This window comes from Sminthopsis crassicaudata, chromosome 5, assembly GCF_048593235.1.
Source record: "Sminthopsis crassicaudata isolate SCR6 chromosome 5, ASM4859323v1, whole genome shotgun sequence".
In the NCBI taxonomy this organism is placed as follows: Eukaryota; Metazoa; Chordata; class Mammalia; order Dasyuromorphia; family Dasyuridae; genus Sminthopsis; species Sminthopsis crassicaudata.
The window spans coordinates 186,321,072-186,340,547 of NC_133621.1; the positions used below are offsets into that span (position 1 = coordinate 186,321,072).

Below are 19,476 nucleotides of genomic sequence, written 5' to 3' on the forward strand. Positions count from 1 at the left end.
CTGGCTCTTGCTTTTGAATGTAGATTCTACTCTTTTTAACTTGCTGGTATGAATATTGGCTTGGACTACATTAGTAGGATCACAGATTTCAAGGCTTCCAGCTAGAAAGGATATTTAAGAGTACATCTAGGGGGCAGCTAGCTGGTGCAGTGGCTACAACAGCTGCCCTGAAGTCAGGAGGACCCAAGTTTAAATTTGGCCTCAGATTTAACAGTTCCTGGATGTGTGACCCTGGCCAAGTCACTTAACCTCAATTGCCTCAGCAAAATAAATAAGTAAATAAATAAATGATAAAGAGGGAAGGAAAAGTACATCTATTCTAAAAACTTCAACTTATAAACGATAAAGCAAGACTGGTTCTGCTTGGCACCAGAGGAAAAAAACTGAGAGCAAAAGATAGAAGTTGCAACGTCAGATTTAGGAGCAATTTAAGAAAAAAATCTAACAATTAGAGGTATCTAAAAATGGAATGATTGCCTCAAGAGGCAGAAGACTGCCCCTCCTTGGACATCTTCATCCTTTTTTTCCCTTGAGACAGTTGGAGTTAAGAGACTTGTCACCCAGGGTCACACAGCTAGGAAGCGTTGAGTGTCTGAGGTTAGATTTAAACTCAGTCCTCCTGACTTCTGGGCTGGTGCTCTATCCACTGTACCACCTAGCTGCACTGACATCTTCATCCATTTTAAAGAGACAAGTATTAATTAAGGAAGTACTATGTGCAAGGCACTATTCCAAGTACTTATAATAAACATTTTTTCATTTGATCCTCACAACAACCCTGAGAGGTAGGTGTTATTATTATCCCCATTTTACAGATGAGGAAACTGCATCAGATAAAATTCTAGTGATTTGCTCAGTTATAGAGCAAGTAAGTATTTGAGGTCAACTTTGAACTCAGGACTTTCCAATTCCAAATCCAGGTTTTTCTCACTATGCCATATAGCTGCTTTCAAGAAATGTTAGATTATCCATAGTTTGGTATGTTGTTGATGATGACTTTTGTACAAATTTGGGTTAGTTTGGATGCCATTAAACCTGTCACTTCTGATTCTGAGATTCTATGTGGTAGAGTGATATGATTGTGGATGCAGGTAGCCACTGGGATTTTTTGCTGCTCTGATTTCTGGTTCTTAGGTCCAACATCTTCCTCTCATTCTACCATGCACTAGAACAGTGATGTCAAACTCAAAAACAAGGATATCACTGCTAGATGATTTAGTCAAATCAGATTAAAATATCCTTGGGAAGTGTTTAATAAAATAAATAAAAATACAATAGCTTTTGTAGTTAATCTAGATAGATAGTGTTAATTTGTGTTTTTCTATCACTGGGGATAGATTCTCCCTTTGACATCTATGACCTAGAATATGTCTTTTACTTATTTTTAAAAGTCCTGTTTCTCAAAACAACTTCCAGTTTACTTAAACTTATTCTTTCTTCCCCCAAAGAAAGCTGAATGATCCCACATGTGTGCTTGCTCAGGATGTATGTTCTTGATCAGACTGGAGCTATAATGAATATGGCTCCTTTTGTCCCTAGTACTCTGAGTCCAATAAACCTGGGCCACATTCAAACAAACACTTTCACCCTTTATTCTAAAAACACATATTGTCCATATTTGGAGGAAAATTAGATCCATCCATTTACACCCAGAGCCTTGAAACATTATTCTTTAAAAAGCTATTTGATGTCCCAGAAGCCACTTGGGTTTTTGGTATTAATTCTGATTCCCACCCACCCCTATTTCTCTCCTTATTAGTATTAACATAACATATTGCCTTCTTCAATGGGTAGAAAAATAAATCACAACCATGCCAGAAGACTGACATTGATTGATATTGTTAGAGCAATTCAGCTATCCTTGTTTTCAGCTGGAGAAAATCTAAATATTGGAATTGGAGTCCAAAACTCGAGTTTTTATTCAAATGCAGTTTTGAACTAATTCACTCAATTTTTCATGCATACAGCTTTCTGGTACAGGTTTGTAATAACTAGAATTTTTTCCCTTATAACAAAACTCTGCTCAAAATTCACTTCCTACAAGAAGCCTTGTAGATGTAAGCCTCCTGGACACCAGATATGTTTATATTCTCAAATGCATTTCTATGGTACATTTTAAATGTTCTTGAATTTTTTTCTTGTGCTTTCTGTTTCATCAACTAAACTGTGAGTTCCTTGACAGGAGAAATCATGTCACTTCTTTAATGTTTCCTCAGAAATCATAGCATAGGAAAATTCAGGGGAAGTTTAATTGCTGCCATTTGAACAACAGTGCTGATTAACTTACTGTTGCCACCAGAACAAGAAGTCAGATCCAGAGTTTTACTTCAAACTCTGCTACTTGAGCACCTGTGTGACCTTGGGGAAGCTATTTGACCTTTCATTGAGCCTCAGTTCCTTTAGCTCTTCTTCATGGAACTGTTTAAATCTTTATATTTCAAAGAGGATGAAGACTATTACTGTCTCTTTATGAAAGAGTTGAGAAACAAACATCAAATATATAGCACAAGGAGATTGGGCTAGATGAGAACTCCAAAGTTCCTAGATGATGTACTAAAGCTGGAAGGACTTAAGAAGTCATGGATTCCGAACTCTTTATTTCATAGGTGAGGAAAAAGAAGCACTGAGAGGTTAACTTGTTCAGAAACACATGCATCGTGTATGAGCTAACATTTAAATCTACCTTCCTGAATCCACTGCCATAATCATCACTCCAAGTAATAATGCTTTTGCAAACTTGCATGTGATATAAGACTTAAGTATCTGAAGTGATATCATTGAGTGAGACATTGCTGTAGCAGTAGTATGTGTAGTAAGGAGTCTTATAGTCACAAAACATTTTTACATACATTAGAATCATAGGAACATTGATTCAGAGCAAGAAAGGACCTTTGAAGTCATATAGTTCAACCTCCCTCATTTTACCCATGAATAATTGAATTCTGCAGAGAATAGTGGACACGCCTGTACTTAAAAATAGGCAGGAGGTATAAATAGAAAGATTGAACCAAGATCTCTAACTCTTGATCTAGCATGCTTACCATTACCTCATTCAGGCCTTTTTCTTAATTATCATCTTTCTTGACTTCTCTCCAACTTCTGATACTATTGATCAGGCTCTTCTCTTTGATACTTTTCTCTACATTTTTTTTTCACATTCTCCTATCTTCCTAATTGTCTTTCTCTTCCTTCTCAGTTTCCTTTGTGGGATCTTCACACAAGTGCCCCCTAATACTATCTTCTGAGGTCTTTTTTGTTTTCCTTTTATACATTTTGCTTGCTGATCTCATCAACTCCCATGAATTCAAGCATCATTTCTATGATCATACCTACTTATCCAGCCTTAACTTTTTTCCAGACTTCAAAACCCCACATCTTCCATTGCCAATTGGACATTTCAAACTGGATGTCCCCAAATCATTTTAAACTCAACATGTCCTAAATTGAACTTACTTTCTTTCTCCTCAAGACATCTTGTTATTGTCCCTATTATTGTGACATGGACCATCATCTTCTCTATCACCTCAACTCTCAACTCCAATGTCTTCCTAGACTCCTCATATTCTCAAACTATTTATATCCAATCAATTGCAAAGTCCTGTTGATCCTACCTTTATAACATCTTTCATATAACCCCCCTTCTATTCTCTGACACTGGTGCCACCTGGTAGAGACCCTTAGTACTTCATACCTAGAACATTTAGGGAGAGATTGATTTATACAAACCTACAGGAAGTTTGTGTTGAGATTGTTATAGTATATTTGTGATCATTGGGGTTATTGTTCTAGTGAGATTATAAAAAGGTCCCATAGATGATGGAAAAATGAACCTAGTAAATCTATGGACAAGAGAAAAATTTGTAACCAAACAGAAGATGAAGAGGATATGGGAAATAAAATGGACAATTTTGATTGCAATAAATGTAAAAGGTTTTACACAAACAAAACTAATGCAGTCAAAATTAGAAGGAAAACAAAAAATTGGGAGAAAAATTTTATAGCAACTCTGATAAAGGTCTTATTTTTCAATTTTATAGCCAACAGAGCCAAATTTATATATAAAAAAGTCATTCCCACAATTGATAAATGATCAAAGGATATGAACAGGTAATTTTCAGATGAAATTGAAGCTACCAATAATCACATAAAAGTGCTTCAAATCATGATTAGAGGAATGCAAATTTAAAAAAAATCTGGGATAACACCTCAGACTAATCAGATTGGCTAACATGGCAGAAAAGGAAAATGACAAATGCTAAAAGGAATGTAGAAAAATTGGGACACATGCACTGGTAGAGTTGTGAACTAGTCAAACTGTTCTTGAGAACAATTTGGAATTGCACCCAAAGGGATATAAAATGTGCATATTCTTTGACCCAGGATTACCACTACTAGATCTATAACCCAAAAAGATAAAAGCAAACTGAAAAGGACCTATTTGTATAAACAAATTTATAGATGTTCTTTTTGTGATAGCAAAGAATTGGACATTGAAAGGATACCCATCAACTGGGAAATAACTGAATAAGTTGTGATATAGGATTATGATGGAAAATATTGTGCTATAAGAAATGAAGCAGGATGATTTCAGAAAAAAAAAAAACCTGGAAAGACTTATATGAACAGATGCAAAGGAAATAAGCAGAACCAGGAGAACATTGTACACAGTAACAGCAATACTGTAATGATTGACTGTGAAAGACTCACCTATTCTCAACAATACTCTGATCAAGACAATGATCCAAGACAATTCTAAAGGGCTACAATGAAAAATGCTTTCTATCTTTATAGAACTGATGAAGTCTGATCACAGATTAAAACAAAACTTTTAAAAGCTTTATTTTTCTTGGGTTTTGTGTGTTTTATTTTGCAACATGGCTTATATAGAAGCATATTTTGTATGACTTTACATGTATAAATTATGTCACATTGTTTGCCCTCCAAGGGATGGTTAAGATACATGAAGGAGGAAAAGAATTGGAAACTCAACATTTTTAAAAATGAATGTTAAAAAATTTTACATGTAATTTGGAAAAATTATGAAATAAATAAAAGTACATTTTGAAAAAGATAACTAATAGCTGGAAAGGAGGGAGGAAAGCAGGTAGGGAAGGGGGAGAGAGGGAGAAAGAGAAAAAGAGAGGAAGGGGAAGAGGGAGAGGGGGGAAAAGAGAGAGAGAGAAGACAAGAGAAGAGAGGGAAAGAAAGAGAAAAGAGAAGAGAGAGAAAGAGAGAGAAAAGAGAGAGAGAAAAAAAGAGAGAGAGAAGACAAGAGAAGAGAGGGAAAGAAAGAGAAAAGAGAAGAGAGAGAAAGAGAGAAAAAAGAGAGAGAAAAAAAGAGAGAGAGAGAAAAAGAGAGAGAGAGAGAAAGAGAGAGAGAGAGTGTGTCAATGTAGAAGGCACAAGACACATAGCAGAGACTGTCTTCTCATGTCTCTAATTTCTAGTTTGTCCCTTTAGAAATTTCATGGTCCCTTGAATGAGATCAGGGCTTTTCTCTTTGATATGAAATATTTCATTCTCAGAAGGAAATCTCATTCACCTTTTGAATTTTTTGTCACGTGTTCTCTTCTGTATAACTTCTATGTTTCATGTTTGTTACTTGCTTAAATAGGTTTTATCTCTATTTATATTTGTGATAGTCTTTTTGTAACTAACATTTAGTAAGAAAGAATCAAATTGAAGAATGAAAATTGCGGGCTCTCTTCCTCCATTTTAAGGACTAGCAACAGAGAAATCAGGAACTTTTCTCAACCAATTATTTCACTAGATCAGCAATAATGGAAGGGCAAGTATATATAATTCTAGTTCACCTCTCAGAGTTCAAGAATACAATAACCAACTTTGAAGCTCTTTTCTAGATAAGAATAGAAGGTGACTTTGGTGACCAGTGGAATTCTAGAGATGTCATTCGGTGCCTTCCTATGAATTATATGTTCATATATTTAGAAAAAACATATATGCATATATACTTTATATTGCCATGTACATACCTTATACTTAATATTGAGAAGCACCAATTAATCTCTTTAAACCTCAGGTTCCTCATGTACATAATGGTGATAATAGTATTTCTAGTACCTACTTCACACAGTTTTTAATTAATTCAAAAGATGCAATTTATGGAAAATATTTTGCAAGCCTTAAAGTCAGTTATTAGTATTTCTCTGAATTCCTTCTTAACACTCAAGCCTCAACTTAAATGAAGTATTTAAAGGCAAAGAATAATAAGACACAAATTCTAGAAGTTAGTTTTCTCAACTATAAAATGAGAGGAGATCATGGGATAATCTCTGTGATTATATATCATATCTTTCTTCTCTAAATATTTAGAACATTCTGTATTGCTCTTAGAAACTTGTATATATTTTTGCATAGATGTCATTTTTTTTCCTTTGGTTTCAGTGGAAACAAATATTATGTTCCCAGTCTAATAATAATAATATCCAACATTTATATAGTGCTTACTATTGCCAGGCTGCACTCAAAATGCTTTATACATATTATTTCATTTTTACCTAGAACAGTATTTTGTACACAGTAAACATTTAATCAGGGATGTTGAATGGTCTTAATTTCTTTAATACAGAAGCAGGTGTCTATAAGAATTCCTCTAACCCCATGTTTCTGTGGTAAAGTTTGAGCTTCTTAAGAAAAGAAACTGTCATGGCAGAAACTAGGCATGGACCCACATTTAACACCACATATTAAGATAAGATCAAAATGGGTCCAAGATTTAGGCATAAAGAACGAAATCATAAATAAATTGGAGGAACATGGGATGGTTTACCTCTCGGACTTGTGGAGAAGGAAGGAGTTTGTGTCCAAGGGAGAAGTAGAGACCATTATTGATCACAAAATAGAAAATTTTGATTACACCAAATTAAAAAGTTTCTGTACAAACAAAACTAATGCAAACAAGATTAGAAGGGAAGTAACAAATTGGGAAAACATTTTTACAGTTAAAGGTTCTGATAAAGGCCTCATCTCCAAAACATACAGAGAATTGACTTTAATTTATAAGAAATCAAGCCAATCTCCAATTGATAAATGGTCAAAGGATATGAACAGACAATTTTCAGATGATGAAATTAAAACTATTTCCACTCATGTGAAAGTTCCAAATCACTATTGATCAGAGAAATGCAAATTAAGACAACTCTGAGATATCATTACACACCTGTCAGATTGGCTAAAATGACAGAACAAATAACAATGAATGTTGGAGGCGCTGTGGGAAAACTGGGACACTGATGCATTGTTGGTGGAGTTGTGAAAGAATCCAACCATTCTGGAGAGCAATCTGGAATTATGCCCAAAAAGTTATCAAAATGTGCATACCCTTTGAGCCAGCCATACTACTACTGGGCTTATATCCCAAGGAAATACTAAAGAAGAGAAAGGGACCTGTATGTGCCAAAATGTTTGTGGCAGCCCTTTTTGTAGTGGCTAGAAACTGGAAAATGAATGGATGTCCATCAATTGGAGAATAGCTGGGTAAATTATGGTTTATAAATGTTATGGAATATTATTGCTGTGTAAGAAATGACCAACAGGATGAATATAGAGAGGCTTGGAGAGACTTACATCAACTGATGCTGAGTGAAATAAGCAGAACTAGGAGATCATTATACACTTCAACAATGATACTGTATGAGGATGTATTCTGATGGAAGTGGATATCTTCAACATAGAGAAGAGCTAATCCAATTCCAATTGATCAATGACGGACAGAATCAGCTACATCCAGAAAAGGAACACTGGGAAATGAGTGTAAACTGTGAGCACTGTTTTTTTGTTTTGTTTTTCTTCCCAAATTATTTTTACCTTCTGAATACAATTGTTCCTTTGCAACAACAACAACAAAATTCGGTTCTGCACATATATATTGTACCTAGGATATACTATAAGATATTTAATATGTATGGGAATGCCTGCCATCTAGGGGAGAGGGTGGAGGGAAGGAGGGGAAAATTTTGAAACAGAAGGAAGTACAAGGGATAATGTTGTAAAAAAAATTACCTATACATATGTACTGTCAAAGAAAATATTATAATTATAAAATTTAATAAAAAAATCTGTTAAAAAAAAAAAGAAAAGAAGCTGTCTAGTTTCTTTGATTTATAACCATAGTACTTTTTGTAGTTCTTAGAATACAGTAAGCACTTTTTCATTCATTTATTCAATAAATGTCAAAAAGATTTTCTTCAGATTATTTCCAATTAATTTTACATATAGCTTGTTTATATAAAGTTATTGATATATTATCTACCCTGTTAGACTGTGCTTCTTGAAAATGGGAAGTGTCTTTTACCTTTCTTTGTATCCTCAGTTCCTGTACAGTTAATTATTATAGTATTAAGAAATGAAATAACATGAATTAGTTTGCACTTCAACTCTTTGTAAACTTGCTGATTTGGGTAGCTAACATGGATTCATATTGACTAGACAGAGTTGGGACATACAAGAGAAAATTTATATCCATGAAGTTCTCAGGATAAAATGGAGTTCCAGAAAAAAATTTAAGTATAAGCAACATAAAGGCTGTTTCAACCTAGGTTTGAAATCAGAAAACTTGGTTTCTAATCCCGATTCTACTACTTACTATAAGCCAATAGAATATAAGTCTTAAGGCTTAGTATTTAGCATCTTACCTAGAATATAGTGGGTTTAATCAATATTCATTAAATAGAATTGGATGATTACTTATACCACCTTGGGTAATTTATTTAACCTCTTCAGGACTTTTAATCCATCAGCTATAAAATTATAGCATAAAATTATACTTACCCATGATCACACAACCAGTGGTTGAAACCTAAAATCTGACTCCAGATCCAATGTTCTTTATGATTTAACTAATTTATAGGATATTTCAGAATTGAACTAAATATTCTTTTGAACAAGTGTAAGATGTGCACTAGATTTGGGAGTCAGGAATTACAGTGCTATATAAGACTTAAGTAAGTCATTTTACATGGGATCATAAGTCCAGAGCCGAAGACTCTAACCCTCTAATTCAGCTCTCTCATTTTACAGATGAGGAAACTGAGGCTCAATGAGACTAAGTGACTTTGCCCCACATAACATAAGTAATGTTTGAGAATTGGAATTTCAAATGAGTATTTCTAACTCTAGCATCAGAGAGCTTTCCACTGGACTTCTATACCCTTCCATATCTTTGGATTCAGACTTCTCAATCACAAGAAATGAAAGTGTTGAACTGAATGATATTGAATGTGCCTGTAAATTCTGATATAATATACTTCTGAGGCACTTAATTATCCTGGAGGTTATAGAATACTATGAAGCTTCTTTTACCATTTCAGATGGAATTTATGGGTCTACCTTTTTCCTACTTGTAAAATGGACCATGAGGTACTAAAATGAGAAGTCATGTACAGGCTCATGGTTAGCCATGCCAGTAGTTCCTCAAGACATCTCTTAATTCAATCCGTTGTTCATTAAATAATCTCCTTAAAGCACACATTTGACTGTGTCACTCCTAATCAATAAACTCTGCTGACTCAATCATCTCTAGAATCATCTATTAAATCTTCTATTTAGTACTCAAAATCCTTTATAACCTGCCTTACTTCCTCACCTTTCCAGGCTTCTAGCTTCCTTATACTCTCAAACACATTGATTGTGATTGTAATGACACTGGCCTCCTAGTAGTTCCTCACACAAGACACTCCATCTCCTGTTTCTAGGCATTTTCACTGACTGATTCTTAGCCCAGAATTCTTTCTTCCTCTGCCTCTTGATTTCCTTTAAGTCTCAATTAAAATTCTACCTTCTATAGGAAACCTCTCTTTATTCCTCTTCTAGTGCCCTCCTTCAAGGGATTATTTCCAATTAATTTTACATATAGCTTGTTTATATAAAGTTATTGATATATTATCTACCTTGTTAGACTGTGCTTCTTGAAAATGGGAAGTGTCTTTTACCTTTCTTTGTATCTTCAGTTCCTGTACAGTATACTTAATACTTAATTTAAATTTAAATACTTAATACTTAATTTAATTTAAAAGTACTTAAAAGGTACTTAATAGATATTTATGGACTAAGTGAAATGCTGCATGCAAAGAATTACATTAACAGAAGCTATTTTGATCATTATTATTATATCAAAATATTAAATGATCTTGCTTTTCTTTTTGTTAGCAGTGACCTAGAAAATCAAGAATTATTTCTACATATCTTTGCCTAAAATGTAAGTACAAGCATTCAGTATAGTGGAAAGACTGATAGACTGAGAATTAGTAAATCTGACTTTGAAAACTGATGTGCAGGCAAAGTACTGGATTTGGTGTCAGAGAAACTGGACTTAAATGTTGGATTTGTTAAGTAGTTGTGTGACAATGACCATCATATTTCCTAGGCATTATTTTCCTAATTTCTAAAGTTAAGCGGTTTCCTTGATGAGCTCAAAGTTTCCTTTTAGTTCTAACATTAGGTATTTTGGATTGTTTGATAAACAGTCAAGGATTTAAGAACCTTCACTGGCATTAGCTATTAGTACTCAAAGAAGGCCCTGATACAGTAGGGAATATATTAAATACCATGTATAATAACAAAAACAAACCCCCCCCAAATCAGTTTCTAATCATTGAGTCATATAATACCGATTTTGGTGAGCCATTTGGCTACAGCACCATAGATCTCATCCAAGATAAGGATGACCACCAGATTGATGATGACTGCCGTTGCTGTCACTGTTGCCCGGACGTTGGATCGTGTAGCTTTGTTGAGAGATAGGGCAGCTGCAGTTGTAATTCGGTATACAATCACCCCAAAGACAATGGAGAATGTCAGTGCAATCTGTTGAGGAGACAAGCAAGGAGAGGAATCACTCAAACCCTAGCTCTGCTATTTGCTAATTTATTATAAACATGAAGTTTCATATAAAAAAAAGGAGGCTGAAGCAGATAACATCGTCAGTCATTTCTTGTTTTAACATTCTATTATTTAACAGTCTATTAGTAAGTAAGTAGACTCTTAGGCATAGAAAAAGTGGGGTGTGCACTAATGGATAGAAGAACCACACTGATAAGATAGAAGATCACTGGAGCATGAACAGTGAACAAGACAATGTGTAATCAATCTGTAATTAATTATTACAATCTTTCAGGCCATATATGAATTCAGAGTTGAAAGAATCAATAGGAGCTGAAGTGATCATGCACATCTTAATGGAAAAGTTAGGACTTGAACTGGTCTTTCAAAAATTAGCAGGATTTATATATTTTATACACATAAACAAAGGTATTTTAAGGGATTGGGATAAAAATTGTGAATAAAGGTATAAAAATAAGAAAATAGGTTATATTCACGAAGGAGGAGGAATGGAGGAGAGTCATTAAAATTGGGGGTATATGTTAGAAAGTAGTAGTACATGTTTAAGTAACTAGGATGAATCTATATAATTAGAATTGAAACATGAAATAGGAAATAGGGAGCCATGGAAGATTTTTGAGCTGGGGAGCAAACAGGAGTTAGAAATTTGAAGGAACAGGGTTTGTCAGAGAAGAAAAAAAGAGGAATCAGAATTTGTTTCTTCAAGCTTCAAACTAAACAAAAGAACACTTTCAGATTTCTTCTCCAACCAACTATTTGAAATGAAGAGCTCAGATTTCTCCATTTGGTGTAGAAATCACTTGCCGTGACGTTGACTTAAAGCTGCTGTTTTCAGAAGGGAAATTTTACCAGCCACTTGACCCCTGGGTGCCCTGTACTTCCTCTCTCTGGAAATTAATAATAATAAGGGGTTCTGCTTGCCTGTAACCCCTCCCCCAAAACACACTCCCTCCCATCCCAAGGAAAGGTCATTACTATGTGTCAAGCACAGGAAAATTAGAAAAAGAAAGATGCCCCTAGACAGGGCTAGTTTGAATCAGGATCCAATTTCTTAGCAAGCAAAATAATTCCCCTGTGTTTGAGTTGCCCTAAATTAAATTGAATTTTCAATTTGCATCACTCAAGTAAAATTTTCTTTTTTGTGATCCAGATCCTTCTTTTAAAGTAAAATCAAACCTCTTTCCTTTAAGGGGATGATGGTGAAAAGCTAAGTCCAAAGTCTGAGCAAATGAAGAAGGGAAAAGACAAGTGTTACTCTTATTCCATTATTGTGGACTAAGCAGGGACAAGAAGGAAAGAGATATTGTCCCTGGAGTGGAAGGTCATAGGAGATGAAGGGGACATTTTACTGCATAGTTAGAAATCATTCTGGACAGCAGGAAGGATAGCAAAAGATTAGATAGAAAAAACATGGTTTTAGGAAGCCATTCTATATTGATGAACTACTGGGGGTGGGAGAGAAAGTAAAGATGGTATACTGCCTTGAGGGTTAAGAAATAACTGCTATGTAAGTAGAAAAACCAGGATATGACATCACCATTCTCCAACAATGTAGACATTTTCACTTCCAATTCCTATGGGGTTGTCACTGCCAGACAGTAAAGGCCTGGAAAATGTGATGTGAGATTATTTTTCCCCAAAATCACTTTTGCAGTGATGATTCACAGTGGTGCTGATGAAACAGGGGGAGATCTGAAGCTTACAATGGAAGAGGGTGATGTGGTTCTGGGTCAGAAAACAATGGCAGAAATCTCTCTTTTGCCATAGGGATCTGGAGAGCCCTAACCAGAGTAAGGAGGGGTTAACCCACATTCTGCTTTCCCTTTAGTTTTTATCTTTTCTGAAAGTTCACAGAAAGGACTAAGCTCTGCTCAGAAAGCCAAGACATCGCATTTTATTTAGAGAAGGTCCTCTCACACTAACTCTTTGCTCACTGGATTCACATGCTACACATTTCCTCTCTTGGCTTCCCTCAAAAATGCCCAATTAATTTGCTTTGAGATCTTCTATAGCTCTTGTTTTCTATACTTCTAATTTAGCATTTAATATTCTTTGGAACCACAGAACCCTAGTGCTAAAGAAGCATCAAAGAATGCCTTGACCTAGAAGACCTTTATCTCAGTTCCAATTATGCCATTAACTAGATATATGAAGTCTTGTCAGTCATATGTTATAATTTAACTTTGCTGAGACTTAATTTTTTCAAAATAAAATGTATATAATGATACTTATATTATCTTATGTTAAAGGGATTTTTCTTAAGATCAAATAAGATTACATATATGATATGCAAAAACAACATATATATATATATATATACACACACATATACACAGACACATATATATGGCAGTTATGTGCAGTAGAGAGTGATTAGGTCTTGAATGAAATATTGATGGAATTGCTCCATGGGAGAAGAGATTGATGGGAATCAGTTTAGCCTCATGGTCCTGCCCACCCCTCTGGAGATTGTCCAGTCAGAAATCCAAGTTATGTCAAACACATGAGGCTCACACTGTTATGGAGGTAGTGGGCAGCCCCATCTTGCTATATTCAACAAAGAAATCCAAACCATGTTCCTGAGATCAAATTCCTCCTATTAATCTGCCTATAGCCCACATCATCTTTACTAGATCCCTTTAGATTAGTCTATCATGGCACGCTGCCTCAGAGTCTTTCCCCTTCCTCCCTCACCCATGCAATGGTAGTATCTCTCTTCTCACCCCCCCACTATGCCTTATGGTGTCTTTCTTCTTATAGATAACTAGCTCTTTTAGGGTGCTAAGTCCCTCTCAGGATTTAGCCTGCCAGCTAAGGTCATGCCCCAACTTCATGGGGTATTCCCTTTCTCCTGGGTAATTGTAAGTTCCACTGTGGAACTTGTCTTTTCCATCATTAATTATTAAAACCTCTTTCCTTGTTATATGCTCTCCCAACTCTATTTACTATAGCTAGTGTCTTTTATATTTCCTAATTTTGTCTGTAATCTATTCTCCTAAATAAACCTACCTTTTGCCAGAGAGCATCACCATTGTGAATTCTTCACATAACGGAATCCCAACATTTGGTCCTCTTCTAAATCACATCATCTGGTGCCTGAGTGTACAAATCATTTCATCTGCTACACCAGCCACACTGGATAGAACTCAATAAGTCAATAAGACTCATTTTACGGAGTTCAAATCTGGCCTCAAGATACTTACCTACCTCTGTGACCCTAGACAAGTCACTTAACCCTTTTTGCCTCAGTTCCTCATCTGTGAAAATGAGCTGGAGAAGAAAGTGGGAGTACCTCTGCCAAGAAAACCCCAAATGGAGACACAAAGAGTTGGATACAACTGAAACAACCAAACAATATATAGGATATAAAGTGTTTGAGTCCATTAAGTAAAAGTGGCCTATTATTTTTAAGCCATATTAATTCAGTCCAATTTCCTTCTACCTTGTATATAACTTGTTTAGTTCCTACAGTTTTCCAGTCACAAACTGAGATTTGAACCCAACTCTTTTGACCCCCAATCCTGTGCTTTACTACTAATATTAATTTAAATGTTATTCATGATCACTTTTTGTATACATTCTGTCCTTCAAATTAGACTAGGAACATGTTGTGGGACAGAATTATGGCTTACATGCTTTCATTTTGCTCATTGTATCTAGTATAATGCATTAAAAAGGCAAACAGCATATGTTTATTGATAATAATCTCTCTTCTACCATGTAGACATTCATCAATAACCACTAACACAAATGTAGTAAATGAGAAAGAACTCTTTATAAAATAGGGAGGTATGCCTAAACAGCAGTTTGCCTGGTAAATATATAGGGGGCTTTTAAGAAATCATAAGTTGGATGCGCATGAATAGCATTATACAATGATCAAGAAAGCTAATATTACCTTAGGCTAAGGCTACATAAAGACAGGCATAGTACTCAGGACTAAGAAGTTTATACTCCTATTGTATTTTACTCTATTCAGACCACATTTTAAATACTGTGTTAAGTTTTGGGTCCTACATTTACAAAGGCTACTGATAAACTGGTGAGAATCCAGAGAGTAGCCTCCAAGATGGCAGACCACAAGATCCGACTATTTGCAGATTGGTTGAAGGAATGTTCAGCCCTAAGAAAAGATGACTTAGGAAAGACAAAATGACTGCTTTGTACTTGAAGGATTATGTGGAACATGAATTATACTTGGTATGAGAGGGCAGAACTATACACACATATATACAAAAATGAACAAAGAATGAACACAAAGAAAAATTCTAAGTATTAAAGTCATGCATCAGTGAAGTAGTTGTTTTCCCCCTCCCTCTTCCCAGGCAAAGGATGATGTTGACTTATCCAGTATGTCATCGAAGGGGTTTTTGTTCAGTTATGATCTATGTTTTCTATCATCTGAGTGCTCTCTTGACTGAGATTTTATGTTGGAGATACTAACTTAAAAGATACCACCTAATTCCCAGAGTTGTGAGAAAACTGCTTTGTAAATGTTTGCATGCTTTATCAATATGAATTATTATTAGCCTTCCCAGAATTTGATATCATGATCTCATTCCTATGATAGGCAAATGATGAATCAATAAAAATTCATATTTACATGGTACTTTAAGAATCGCAAAGAGCTTTCCTCACCATATACTTGTGAAAGTATTATTGTTCTTATATAGCCAGTGCCTGAAAACAGCACTTGAGCCAATTCATTAACTCAACAAGCAATTATTAATTATCTACAATGTGTCAAATACTGTACTATGTTTTGGGGATACAATGACAAACAAACAAAAAACCTAGTCCCTTAACTCAAGAAACTCACATCCTATTAGGAGAAAACAGTTTAGACACAAACAAGGTAACATATAGTATAACAATTATGCTTGCAACCAAGAGGATCAGAAAAGATTCCTTGAAGGAATAGTATATGAACTGGGCCTTGTTAAGGATTTTAACAAACTGAAGTGAGGCAGTAGTGCTTTTCTGACAAAGAGTGGAGTATTTGTAAAGGTTTGGAGATAGGAGATGGAACACACAGAGGAAAGAGGAGTAATATTGTTATGCTGGAACATAAAGAGAGTGAAAGAGAGTAAAGTATATTAAGTCTAGAAAGGTAAGATGAAGTCAATTTGTTAGTGGTTTGTAAATGTCAAAAATAGGATATATAGCTAAGATGGTAGCAAAAAAAAGTGATAGAAGAGGTTAGTTCTCTCCCAAATACTTCAATAATGAGCTAAAAAAGGAACAGATAAAATAATGATTAAGAAATCCAAAAATTAACAAAAATAAGCTGCTTCATCCGGCCTAGGAATATACCAAAATATAGCCAGAAGCTATGAGCACTGATAGAGGCATCCAGCCAGGAATGCCAGCTGTAGCTTAGGGGAAGAAGTAAAGCTGCAAAGGGGAAAAAATGATTTAGTCACAAGGATTAAAAGATTACTAAAGGAAAATGAAGCAAGAGACTTAAAAATATAATTATAAATTAAATATTAGCCTTGGAAGAAAGAATAAGGAAAACATATAGCTCAGAACAAAAAGTAGAAAACCTTACCCAAGAAATAGATTACCTGAAAATTAGGATAGTACAAATAGAACTCAATGGCACCATAAGACAAGAAATATTAGAAAAAAAATCAAAGGAATGAAAAAAAGAAAGTGTAACATATCTGCTATCAAAAACAATTGACTTGGAAAAAATGAATTAAGAAAAAATAACTTAAGAATCCTTCAACTCCCTTAAAACCATTAGCAGAAAATAAAGCCTAGAGATAATTTATTTCAAGAAATCATAAATGAAAAATGTTTAGATTTACTGGAACCAGGGGATAAAGTAAAAATAGAAAGAATCCATCAAGAAGCTTCTGAAAGAAATCCCAAAATAAAAACTTCCAAGGGCTAGAGTCCAAATGCAAAGGTTTCAGGACAAAGAAAAAAAAATACGTAAACACCCAGGAAGAAAGAATTCAAAATCCAGGAATCATAGTCAGGATCACAGAAGACTTAATGGCAACTAGTAAAAAGGAGAGGGAAAGCCCAGAATATTGATATCCCCAAAAATAAAGGCTTATAACCAAGATGTATCACATAAAAGTGAATATGATTATACTACAGTGGGTAAATGGATCTTTAATGGAATAGAAACCTTCAATTATTTCTATAAAAATTAAAGTTCAATAGAAACATTAGAAGCCTATCCAATAAGGACAATTTTCTATCACTATTTGATATAATTCTAGAGATGCTAGTTATACCAATAAGACAAGAAAAAAATACCAAAGTAATAAGCAGGAGGACATAAAATTACTGAATTTTTCAGATGGCATGATAGTCTATCTGACAGAACTGTAGAGATAAAATTCATATTATTGAAACATTTGAAAACCAGCAAATAAAATATATCCACAAAAATATGTCTAAATCAGGGCAGCTAGGTGGTTCAGTGTATAGAGCACCAACCCTAAAGTCAGGAGGACCTGAGTTCAAATCTGACCTCAGACAATACTTCCAAGCTGTGTGACTCCGGGCAAGCCACTTAACCCAATTGCCTCAGCTATACATATATATATATATATATATGTATCTCATCCACATGTTTGTACAATTCCAAAACAACCCAGAAAAAAGAAATAGAAAAATAAATTATTTTCAAAATAACCACAAAAATCAGTAATAGGAGAGATATTAACTGTTCATGGTTGAGCCATCTCAAAATAATAAAAATGACATTAATCCTAAATTAACTTTCTTATTGGTTGTCATATCAATTAAATAACTAAAAGATAACTTTAGAGAGCTATAAATAATCAAATTCATCTGGAAGAACAAAATATCAAGAATCTCAAAGGAAATTTCAAAAATAGGGGGAAATAAGGGGATCTAACTGTACCAGGTCTCAAACCACAAAACAGTGCACTTCAAAATTATATAGTGCTAATTAAAAATGAAAAAACTGATCAGTGTGACATAATATGAACACAAAATATAGAAGCAAGTGAATATGGTAGCATATTTGAGAAACCTGAAAACTTGGGATATAAAGATTTAGTATTCAGCAAAAAACTACTCAGAATGGAAAGTGATATATCAGAAATAGATTTTATTCAGCACTGTATACTACAATAAGTTCCAAATGAATACATGACCTTGATATTAAAACTCACATCATTTGATGAACAAATGTAATGAATAGAGAAGGTTATTTTAAAAGTCAAAGAGAGAAGCTATGAAGGATTAAGCTATGGTGGCATCTGTGTAAGGAAAAAGGAAATAAAAAACAGATAAGATGAGAGATAGTATAATAGATTTAAATGGATGGATTTGGAGTCAGGAAGTCTTACATTTTCATCTCACATTTACTTTCTATTTGACCCTAGGTTAGTCAACCTAGAAATCTTGCCTTCAAAATCTTGACCATCTGGATGATCTCTTCAAATTTATACTGTCCTCAATATTTTTTTTTTCCTCAAAAAAAGAAGTCATTAAACTTTTAATTTATTTGTTCAAAAAAAGAAAAAGAAATGAAATTGCAAAAATAGAAATTGTATATGATAAATTCACAATAAAGTGGAAATAAAAAGAACTATTTATTTCCAGACAAGTGAAAATTTAAAAGAAATTAAGATGATTTTTTTATTTTTTTGTTCTCTCCAGTTACATTTAGAACAATTTTTTACATTTATTATTAAAATTTTGAGTTTCAGATTCTCTTCCTTATCCCCAGCCCCCATTAAGAAAGTACATGTGAAATTATGCAAAACATTTCCATAAAAGTTATGTTGTGAAAGAAAACATAGATCTCCTCCAAAAAAATTCCTCAAGAAAAAGAGATAGAAAGAGACATAGAGACAGAGAGAAACAGAGTGTCCTTAATCTTGAAATCCCTTAACCTATTGTTTTCTCATTTTGTTCCAAATACCAGTCAACATCTACTTTCTCTGCTCCTTCTCACATGCTGTTGAACCCTACTGGAGGAAGAAACAGTTATGGTGGACTACACAATGTTTTTTAAAATACTTTTATTCTTCCTTCAGCTGCATTATTCTATCTTTTTTATTAGTAGTCTTGCCTCAATTTTCATTGCAGGGGGTTGAAGAGAAGGCCATCTATAATGAATTCCTACTCTTCTCAAGTTCTAGACTTCTTAGCATTATCCTCTATTTTTTTGATTTTCAACTCTATGCTGTTGCTGATGCCAAAATATCCATTTTTTTAAAAAAAATTTTCAGCTCCTAGTCTTGCATCTGAAGAAGCTTGGTTTGGCATTTAAAGTTGTTCTTATTATGGCTACATCTTATCTTTCTGTATTGATTACACATTACTCCCACATTCATCCTAACCACTTCAGCCAAGCAAGTCTTTCTGCTGCCAATAAACAACATTCTGTCTTCTCTGTGCCTTTGTACAAGCTATCCCCTATGTCTTGAATATTCTTCTTCATCTCTGCTTCTTTGAACTCCTATCTCCTTTCAAGGCTCTTCTTAAATGCCACCTCCTTTAATATATCTATCTTTAAGACATTCACTCAGCTCTTAATAACAGGTCCTGAATCATTCTATTTATTTTGTATATTGCACAGTTCTGTTGCTATTCAGGAGATCAAGACATTTGGAAGTAGTG

The 19,476-nt window shown here is 34.4% G+C and overlaps 1 protein-coding gene across 2 annotated transcripts in view; it reads right to left on the reverse strand.

Annotated features, from left to right (window-relative positions):
• The window catches only part of ANO2 (anoctamin 2), a 531,090-nt gene that overhangs the window by 103,758 nt on the left and 407,856 nt on the right, over positions 1-19,476 (reverse strand). For both annotated transcript variants that reach the window (XM_074269016.1, XM_074269017.1), the window contains one exon: positions 10,629-10,824. In XM_074269016.1, the coding sequence (XP_074125117.1) occupies positions 10,629-10,824 (196 nt within the window). The remainder of the gene's footprint in view (positions 1-10,628; positions 10,825-19,476) is intronic.